Genomic DNA, 10,270 nt, shown 5'->3' with positions numbered 1-10,270 from the left:
TACTGCTTTTTATTTATTTATTTATTTAATATTATTTAAAAAAATTTAAATGTTCCTATTTTAAAAATTTTAAAGTTCCTAATTGAATATATTCATTTTAAATTTGAAAAAGCGTCCTTATGTTTTTAAACATCAACATACTCTGCTTAAATGTCATTAAAAAACGTTGTCTTATCCTGGTTATCTTGTTTTTTATTTTTACGAGCTTCGGTTACTCCCCAAAAGAAGGCGTTGTTGGCCAATAAACATAAAATCCCCCTCTCTAGACGGGGAGGGTGGAGAAAGTCTGATTAATCTCTGTCATGCGTTTGCATTACGGGTATAGGCTCGCGCTCCGACTTTTTGTAGTTAGACTCTGTTATAACCTTCAACTCTGCCAAAGACCCTAAATAGCAAGCAAACGACACATTAGTCAAGTGGTTTTATGGGAGGAGGAGCTAACACTCTCGGCTATGTTCCGCCACAACGGCGGGGAATCAAATCCGTTATTCATTCCAAGTAGCGTTATGGATTCCTGATACGATTTTTGATATGCTATAAAATTCTCGTAAGGTTTCACTGTTAATTTTTGACACGAATCACGGAAATATGTTTCCAAACAAGTGGTTCCAATACGCCAGTTTTGCATTCCTCCAAGGAAATCGCCGAGAAGTAATATTTCCGAGAGCCAGGACCTGCAAGTCACTGTTTATATAGTGCTTGTTAAAATGATGGAAATTTTTAACAAACGTTTCCTTTTAACCAGGTAGCTTTTTTGACATATTAGGGCTTAACAAAATCACGACGTTCTGTTTACAGTTGAAAAGTTTCCATTATTTCAACAAGCACCATTTTATTTTTATTTTTATTTTTATTTTTTATTCATTTGTTTTGTGCAAAGCAATATACATTTTAAAAGTTTAAAATATTTAATACACAATATATATAAACAATATCTTGCGGGTCCTGGCTCTCGGAAATATTACTTCTTGGCGATTTCGTTGGAGGAAGGAAAAACTCGCGTATTGGAACCACTTGTTTGGAACACGGAATGTCCGTCTTTGGAAACATATTTCCGATTCGTGTCAAAAATGATCAGCGAAACCTTACGATAATTTTATATCAAAAACCATATAATGGACAAGCCTTTTGTAATTTGAAATGGGCAAATTTATAAACTCCGATGCTGACGAATTTAGCGTGGTCGCGTGAAATAGCCAACATTATCGTAAGTCCTAACAGGAACTATCCTCCCATTATTAAATTTTCTCGGTGGCTCCCACCAGTCCTCATTACCATTTTGCACCCCGGGGTGGAATTTCTTGCCTATTTATAAACAATTCTCCAAAGCCAGAGTTCATTAGACTCGGGGATCTTAAAACGACGGACGAGAAATCGCTCGTGGTAAGGTCGGTTGCAAAATTCGCCTTAAAATTCGTTAAAACCCCGCTGAATCGGCTCAGCTAGTTCTGGTATTTATGATTGATTTTCAAAGGGCCTTCTCGTCTCCTAATTTCTCTCGTAATTACCCGGCGCCAAAAAGTAAGAATTTCGAAGTGGTTTCAACGGGTTTCAAGAACCTTCGTTGGTATTGACAGTGAAATAGTTGCCCAAGGCGCTTTGAAGAAAACGTTAACTACTAATTGGCTATATAAGGTAGCCGGTATTATTAATAAAATCAGGTAATTGCAATTATTTTAATTCGCGACCACGCCCTTTTAATAGGGTGGTGTTTCTTTTTAAAGACCCACCCTTGTTTTATCCAAAAAATATATTTTATAACCGGCTACGTTTTTTCAATCAAATTTTAAAGTTCACTGCAATCTCTTAACGGAAGTATAAAATTCCACATTTATGGTAGATAACGTAAGTTCACATTTCTGCCACTAGGTTTATCAACAGCTATTTTGTATCTGGCGCTAGTTACGCTGAAAATAATTTATTGCGCGTGTTAGCAGACGAATTCTCATTGAGAATATATTCCGCTTAACGTTTTACGTAGGTGGCAAACCAAAATTACTTTTGGTCATGCCCATAGCTCGTGAGGGGGCTTGAGAATGCCCCCTCGTGCCCCTCAAAAAGTCTCTGTGCCCCCTTAAAAATATCATTGTGCCCCTACAAAAATATCAAAGTAAACAAAATGATTAAAAAATATCCTATTCACATATTATATTAAGTTAAGTCCAACTGTCCAAACTATATTATTTACTTTTGTGTACCTTACTTTACTATATTTAGCTGTAGCAGAAACAATATATTGGACTATAAAGTTAATTTCCCGTAGTACTGACAAGAAGACTACCCGAGGTGTAACACACCGATTTGGTTCAAATCGGTGGTTAAATAGGCCAGTGTTGCCGAAACTGGTACATTTGTACTTTTTCGGTGCGATTTAAAACAACCAAGTTCAAAATTACATTTTTGAAATTTTAAGGAGAATTTTAGTGCGTTTCAGAATTTTGGGAAATTTTCCTTCAAGGTCTTTCAAAAAAGTGAAATTAAGAGAAAAACGACCTTTAAGAAGCTCGAGCTTCTTAAAGGTCGTTTTTATCTTATTTCAATCTAACCTAGTCGGGATCCTGACTAAGTTAGATTTGCAATAATATACAAAATTAGGCTTTTGAGACTCACATGCTCAAAGTTATAAAAATTTGGTTGTACCACATTTCAATTTAAAATTGAAATATTTCTAAGAAAAAATAAAGTTAGGCGCCATCTATTAAAATTTGTTGGCATTAAAAATATACAGAAATAGGTGGCGTCCTGTTTTTTATAGTAAAACTACAAAAAAGTACGTTTCCGTATTCTATAAAGGTACATTCAGAAAATACCTAGCCGGCAACACTGGAGTAGGCCTTAATGAATCATGAAAATTCCCAAAAGTAAAAGTTTCAACGGGCATTAGTTTTGTCATGGCAACTAAAAATGTTTTTGACAACACAAAATGTAAAATTCCTTACCGAATAAACATGGGATTTTGAAAAATTCAAAAAAAAAATGAAAAAAATTTAAAATGCAAAAACTAGAAAAAATTTATCAAAATTGATGAAAAAAACATTAAATTGATCAAATTTTCCAAGAGGACACGCACCCTTAGAAATTTTCAAAATTCCATGTTTTTTTTGGTAAGGAATTTTCCATTTTGTGTAGTCAAAAACATTTTCGGTTGCCATGGCAAAACTAATGCCCGTTGAAACTTTTCCTTTTGGGGATTTTCATGATTCATTAAGGCCTACCAGGGCCTACTTAACCCCAGAGTTTGAACAAAATCGGTGTGTTACACCTCGGGTAGTCTCCTCGTGAGTGACGTTCTATGGTTCGGAATAAAAAAAAGTACTCAATTTGTTCTCAGTTTACACCATTTTAGTTTCGCTACCGACACGCGTGATTTTAATCAAGTCATTGTAAGTCCAAGTATGTATAAATTTGTGGTAAAACACAAAGAAATAAAGACCATAATAAGGTGAATTCAACTTCGATTTACGTTTTATCTACTTATAATTTATATTTATTTAAACCACGTGTTCCAATGTCAAACGCTAGTGTGGCCTGTGTGAACATTTATGCTCATTTTAAAGTAGTTATAGCTTCATAAGTCTTAGGAAACAATTTTATTTTTAAAGGTGCCCCCTTAGGAATTTGACGGGCCCCCTCAATTGAAAAATGCTGGCTAAATGCCTGCTTTTGGTATACTTGAAATTAAATTTTTGTAGTTCGCGTACCTCAATCGTTAACGGGTGGGCCATGAAATGAGATAGTTACCCTTGTTAATAAACACCCTGTATAATATATGGAAATTATTTCAAGATGGTCCGGATAGGTGGGGCTGTAAAAAGGAAAAAATGTTTAATCGCCGGTTACCTCCGAGGCATTTCCGTAGATAACGGGTTGAACGATATCTGAACCCTCAGTGCAACTTCGCAACGTTAAATTATACACTCGTAAGACGGTAACAGGAGTCTAATATGGCGTTAGATCGTAAAAAAAACTGCCACCAGCGAAAAAAGGGCGTATTCTGAAAGGGTTAAAACTGGCTTTGAACTGACGGAAGAGGATCGAGTCCCATTTGATTTTGATCTCACTTAGCCTCGAATGTTTTAAAATTCTTCACGAAAAAAATGGTAATCCTATCGGTCACACGCAATTTTCAGCTGAAATTTTAGCCGTGAATATTTTAAAAGGCGAGTTTTTATTTTTAAACCCTATCGGTGTTTTTTTCTTCTTCTTTGGCTCTGGGCAAATTGAACTTTTAGGAGATGACAGTTTTAGCTTCCGCGGATTTCGAGATACTTTTTTCATTACGCTGGCTTGAAAAGTCTTTAAAGGGTTAAACGGCATAGAACTCTCCCAGCTATTTGCGTTCTGGGTTCGCCCCGTCGAGGCTGGCAAATTTCGCGTCTTCGACGTCAATTGAATTTCAATTATTCTTAGGAGTTGGTTGCGATTATGGAGTTAGCCCAGTCGCTGTTCGTTATTGTATGGGCTTTGGTTAAATTTTCGGGTGTTTATGGCACCCCGATCATGAGTTACAAGTTATATAACGCAGGTATGAATGCATTTTTTATTACGGAGATTTTATTTTGAGCACTTTATTTAATTGAATGTTTTGTCAATCATGTAGTAAGTATTGACTGATCAACAATTAGAGAGAGAAAAGCGTAATATATAATTCCCTTTTATCCCGTTTCTACAAAACTGAAATAGCTGTTTTTGAAAAACTGCCGTAGATGACGCCACAATTAGTAATGAAGTGGCGTATTTATGAATCAGTCCAGCTTTTTAGTAAAACCCACCAAGTCCATATTAAAGGGAATATAACCTCCGGTATTTGGTGTGGAACACCAACGTTTGCAGCTCTGGCCGCCCTTGCCTTTGGCTTTAAAAAAGTTTGGCGCCACTGTACAGGGTAATTTGAAAAATTGAAGGGGTCTTCCATAAAGATTGCTTTGCGGGTTATATTCCCTTTAATTTACGAAAATCGAGCATTTTCGGTTAATTTCCACTGTTACCAAGAACTTACGGCACTGGGTACCAAGAACGTATTTAGGTTACAGAGAAGGTGCGAGTCTACCTTTCAGACCCGATATCGTGATATCCTACCTAAGTTCCTCTCTCAAACGAAACCCTCCATTTCCCAATTGTTTAGTGTCTACTAGTATCGGTCACAATAAAGTTTTCGTTTATCTTTCAATAAAGCATTAATTTACGATTTAAATAATTGACTAAATTAGAAACAGCACTATAGTTGCTAGATTCTCAACTATTGTTAAAATAAATATATTACAGATAGCGTTACTGTTTCAATTTGTATTGCGTTTTTCAATCTGACCTCGGTAGTACTTTAAACGGGTCGACTGGTACGTTCTCAGTAATATAATAAATATTAGTGATTATCGGAATTCTAAATATAAATTTTACATACTACCCAACTTGCAACTTTAAAATGAACCGACAACGTTTGATTTTTCTATGTAAATTAACACGGAATTTGTTGCTTGAACTTTCCGTGAGTGGAGATATCGTTGTAAATTAACAAATTTAATATTTTAGCTAAAACGGAAGTAGCTTATGTTAAAGGGAATATAACCTCTGATATTTCTGTCGCCCTCCGAGGGTTCCAATATTGTCCGCTGCCTCCCATGGCTTTCCACACCTGCGGCGCTGATAATCGCTGATTGTGAAGGGAAAAATGGAAATTGATGGGGTCTTCCATAAAGAACGCGTTGGAGGTTCTATTCCCTTTAAAGGGACGGGACATTTTAATATACGCTTTTTTAAGAAAATTGTTTTATGTTTTCCAAGTTTAAAATAATTTCAATATTGTGGTGAAAACCGCGTTATTATGATCGTGGGAATACATTTAGATGTTCTCTAATGACATCTTTCAAACATTAAAAACAGTTACGTCTTTCGGAATTTATCATAATTATATAGCATTCTACATAATTTTCAAACTCTTATTCAATTGTTCTAAAGTGGGTGCAAAATAAATCGTGTATATGTAATTTACCCTTAAAAATGGTGTAAAATAATTTCAGCGACGCATGACTATAAGGTCGTCTGCTATTTGGGTAGTTGGGCAGTTTACCGACCAGGCGATGGTAAATTCCCAATTGAAAGCATAGACCCCTTCATATGTACCCATTTAATATACGGTTTCGCGGGCCTTGGCTTCGATAACAAAATCCGAAGTTTGGATTCGTACTACGACTTGGAAGAGAATTACGGCAAAGGTATGTCGTCTACTAGTTTGTCTTCTTTCAAAATTAACGATAAAGTTTGGAACAAACAGGGGCGTTTAAACGCTTTACGGACTTGAAGAAAGTTAACCCGAAATTGAAGACCATAATCGCCATTGGAGGCTGGAATGAAGGTTCCGTCAAGTATTCCAATATGGCCGCTGATACCGGTAGCAGACGAATTTTTGTCGACAGCGTTGTGGAGTTCCTGAAACAACATAACTTTGACGGGTTGGACATGGATTGGGAGTACCCCGGAGCACGTGGCGGTAAACCGGAAGATAAGGCCAACTTTGTCGCTTTGCTGCGGGAGTTGAGTGGAGCCTTCCGCCCACGTGGATACCTCTTAACCGCTGCCGTGTCAGCCGGAAAACATTTTATAGACCCCGCATACGACATACCACAAGTGTCAAAGTAAGAACATGAGTGTATAATTGTGTTTCATAAGTTTGTCAGGTAGTCGAAATAATTACTGATAGTGTAAAGTGATGGAGAATTGACGCCTTTCCAAACAGATCAGCGCCTCTAATGAGAAAAATACTCAGCTTACAGAGCCATATTTTACACAATTGTTTATCGCGCCAACTCAGGTAATAGGGCTGGGAAAAGGCCAGAATAGGCTTCGTGCGTAGTTTAAATTTTGGTCACCAGTATCGCCGCCTAACGAACGACTTCCCAATATATAAAAGCTGTCTACTCGTTCTGAACAGCTGAAAGTTTCAACTGAAAAATATTGAAATTCAAAAATCCTCAGTTATTTCTTAATATATTTAGCTCGAAACCTATACTATTGGCCGGATCTGTCAGATTTTACGAACGCCGGTATGAAAATTCAAAAACCAAATTATAATGTAATTCTTTGCTCTCAGTAAAGATTTACTATTTCGCCTTAGCGAAAATGAAAACACATTTGCTAATGGTGCTCTAGCGGCAAAGAAATCCAAAACTTTATCTAAACAAACTCGAAAAACGGAGCACTGAAATTGTCTGATTTCAAAATTAAGTTTTTGCGCGCAACAATACCTTTACATTATGAGATATAGCAGCTAGTTTATTTACCTGCTTTTATACCCTAACATGGCTACGTATTTCCAGGCGGATAATTAATTTTAAGACCCACCAATAATCTAATTTCCGCTCGTTTTCACGCATGTGCAGATGTAGCTTTTCACTTTCTTGCCGCTAGATTTCTATAAGCAAAGGTTTCTACTAGACCGGTCAACAGAATATCTTCGTGCGTTAATAAATTAATGCTGACACACTTAAAGGGCCACACTGGCGTTTGAATTTGATCTGTTTCACGCGCTAGTTTCCAGATACCACGTGCTAAATTCGGGCCGAACTTTCCAAACGCCGGTGTGGCCATTTAAGTGAAATATAATTGTAAACGGTGGTAAGGACGATAATAACTAGTTACTTTCTTTGTTAGTCAAGTTAGATTTAAGGAGTAAATGACCACCTTGTTAATATATTTGATTACATTAGATAATTTCTGTTAATATATTTGATTACATTAGATAATTTCTGTTAATATATTTGATTACATTAGATAATTTCTGTTAATATATTTGATTACATTAGATAATTTCTGTTAATATATTTGATTACATTAGATAATTTCTGTTAATATATTTGATTACATTAGATAATTTCTGTTAATATATTTGATTACATTAGATAATTTCTGTTAATATATTTGATTACATTAGATAATTTCTGTTAATATATTTGATTACATTAGATAATTTCTGTTAATATATTTGATTACATTAGATAATTTCTGTTAATATATTTGATTACATTAGATAATTTCTGTTAATATATTTGATTACATTAGATAATTTCTGTTAATATATTTGATTGCATTATATAATTTCTGGTTAATATAATAATATCTAGTATTTGGTACAGTCTATAATTTGTATAATTTATAAATTGACGTGATCTAGTAAGAACCGTTTAACCAATTTTATTTAAAATAATAGCTATTTGGATATGATCAATTTGATGGCTTACGATTACCACGGAGGTTGGGAAACTATAACTGGTCATCATGCAGCAATGTTCCCCAGACCCGAGGAATCACCCGACGACCAACTTTTGAACTTGGTAAAGTTTGTGTTTATCTAATCGTTAAATTTTTTTAATTTCAACTTATATTACTTAAACATTGTTTTGCATGTAGAATTTCTCCGTGAATTACTGGATAAATCAAGGGGCCTCTCCCAAAAAGATTATTTTGGGAATGGGTCTTTACGGCCGTTCCTTTACCTTGCAAAAGACGGAGGATAATGGTTTCATGGCGCCCGCACCATCTCGCGGCCAGGCCGGACCCTACACTAGAGAACCCGGCTCTCTTGGTTACAATGAAGTATGTTTAGCGTCGTCTGCTGAGGTTGATTACTTGGTTTGGGTTTTAATTAACGAATTCTTTCAGATTTGCGAAGATTTATCTCGAGACAAGTGGACGATTGTCAGGGATCCCTACGTGATGGCGCCATACGCCTTCCGGGACAGGCAATGGGTCGGTTACGATGATATAGAAAGTATTAAAGTCAAGGTACGTTACTTTTTCTGCTTCTTCGATGCCGGTTCCATTTTTCAGAAGTCAGATGACTTTGGTGTTAGTTCGGTTTTTAATTTTCACGCAGTGATATCACCATTCTAGGCTATACAGCATAGAGGAATAGAAACTCTAGCTTTGTCGAGGCTTTTAAAAAATATATATCGAGCTAGGAATTACGACGGGGTACTTCCGGTTAATATATATTTAAGTAAACGAGACTTAAGTCATAAAATTGCCGGGGTTAATAGTTCTAAAGCACCTCGACCGAGTTGCTATTCCTTATCTATATAATGGGAAACTACTAGCTAATAGCATGATTTTATCCACTTTTGTTGGTGTTTTGGACCTATTCCTTTATCACCGTTTGACGTTTGCAATGTTAACTCCTATCTAGACCGATTTTGCCAAAACCATGGGCCTTGGCGGCGGTATGGTGTGGTCCATCGAGACAGATGACTTTCAGGGCAAATGCCACGGCAAGAAATACCCGTTGCTTTCCGCCATCAACGACGTTTTTGCCGAACCCGGCATGAAGCCTTTGCCCGTCCCTCCTCCAGCCCCTCCCACACCCTCGACTATGGTCCCAACCACAAGTGGACCTACCTCATCCACATCGTCGACTCCGATAACTTGGTGGCCAACCCAGTCAACCGCCTCCACAACTACGTCACCTTGGTGGACAACTGAATCCACGACACCAAGCACAACTACCTCTACCACCACCACCACCACCACAATGGCACCTCCTAGGCCAACACAACCAGGACCTACTCCTACACCAGGACCGGATGGCAATCTTCCTTGCGATAGTGGGGAAGGCCTTCGACCCTATCCTGGTGATTGCAAAAAGTTCTATAGCTGCGTGGCCTTCGGACAAGGTTATATGCAATACGTCTACAGTTGTCCCGATAACACTGTTTTCGACCCTGTAAACAAATCCTGTACCTGGCCTCAGGAAGTACCTGGCTGCTCGTACTATTATCTCCGAAAATACTCCTTTTTATGGCCATACTATGCCAAAGGCGATTATAATAAGTATAAAGCCTAGGTTTCAATGGAAAAGTAGACGACATTTTAAACGAATTTTCATTATTTCAAAAGTGATTTTTTATTTTATTGAAAGCGTAAGCCTTGGTTCCTTATAGCACGTTAATATTTGAAGGAAAAAAAGGATTTCCGAACCGGTTCCATAGGTAATAAACGAAGACACCAATTCACATAAAATAGTACATAGCCTGCAGAGTTAGGGTCTACACTCAGTTTTCAAGCCTGGGCATTTGATTGGTTCCTCCAAAAATATAAATCCCACCAACGTCCAAACAATCAGTTATACATCTAATTAGCTTGTCTGGTTGAAGATGGCGCTACACTTATAAATTAAGCAAGCAATTCATACTAGGACCAATGTCGTCTGCTTTATATATTATTTATTGAAATTACTTATCATTTGAAGACGTTAAATTATTTATTTATTTTGTGGCACGTG

At 36.8% G+C, this 10,270-nt stretch overlaps 1 protein-coding gene across 1 annotated transcript; it reads left to right on the top strand.

Moving 5' to 3' along the window:
- Nucleotides 1-4,425: 4,425 nt before the first annotated feature.
- On the top strand, nucleotides 4,426-10,258 carry LOC149921896 (chitinase-3-like protein 1). The gene is made up of 7 exons (XM_090162183.1): nucleotides 4,426-4,525; nucleotides 6,018-6,212; nucleotides 6,272-6,632; nucleotides 8,204-8,327; nucleotides 8,404-8,589; nucleotides 8,656-8,778; nucleotides 9,179-10,258. Exons 1-7 carry the CDS (start codon nucleotides 4,426-4,428, stop codon nucleotides 9,830-9,832), a joined length of 1,743 nt encoding a protein of 580 aa, XP_090018309.1. The 3' UTR covers nucleotides 9,833-10,258.
- The last annotated feature ends 12 nt before the right edge of the window (nucleotides 10,259-10,270 follow it).

Source organism: Leiobunum rupestre, chromosome 11 (genome assembly GCF_980474605.1).
Source record: "Leiobunum rupestre chromosome 11, qqLeiRupe1.1.hap1, whole genome shotgun sequence".
NCBI lineage: Eukaryota > Metazoa > Arthropoda > Arachnida > Opiliones > Sclerosomatidae > Leiobunum > Leiobunum rupestre.
Note: the sequence above shows the minus strand (reverse complement) of the source record. Positions and strands in the feature narration are given on the sequence as shown.

Excerpts from the sequence above, each read along its gene's own strand:
- LOC149921896 (XM_090162183.1), top strand. The coding sequence starts at position 4,426 with ATGGAGTTAGCCCAGTCGCTGTTCGTTATTGTATGGGCTTTGGTTAAA. Across the intron at positions 8,328-8,403 it reads ACGACCAACTTTTGAACTTG|AATTTCTCCGTGAATTACTG; the intron begins GTAAAGTTTGTG and ends TTTTGCATGTAG. Across the intron at positions 8,590-8,655 it reads GCTCTCTTGGTTACAATGAA|ATTTGCGAAGATTTATCTCG; the intron begins GTATGTTTAGCG and ends GAATTCTTTCAG.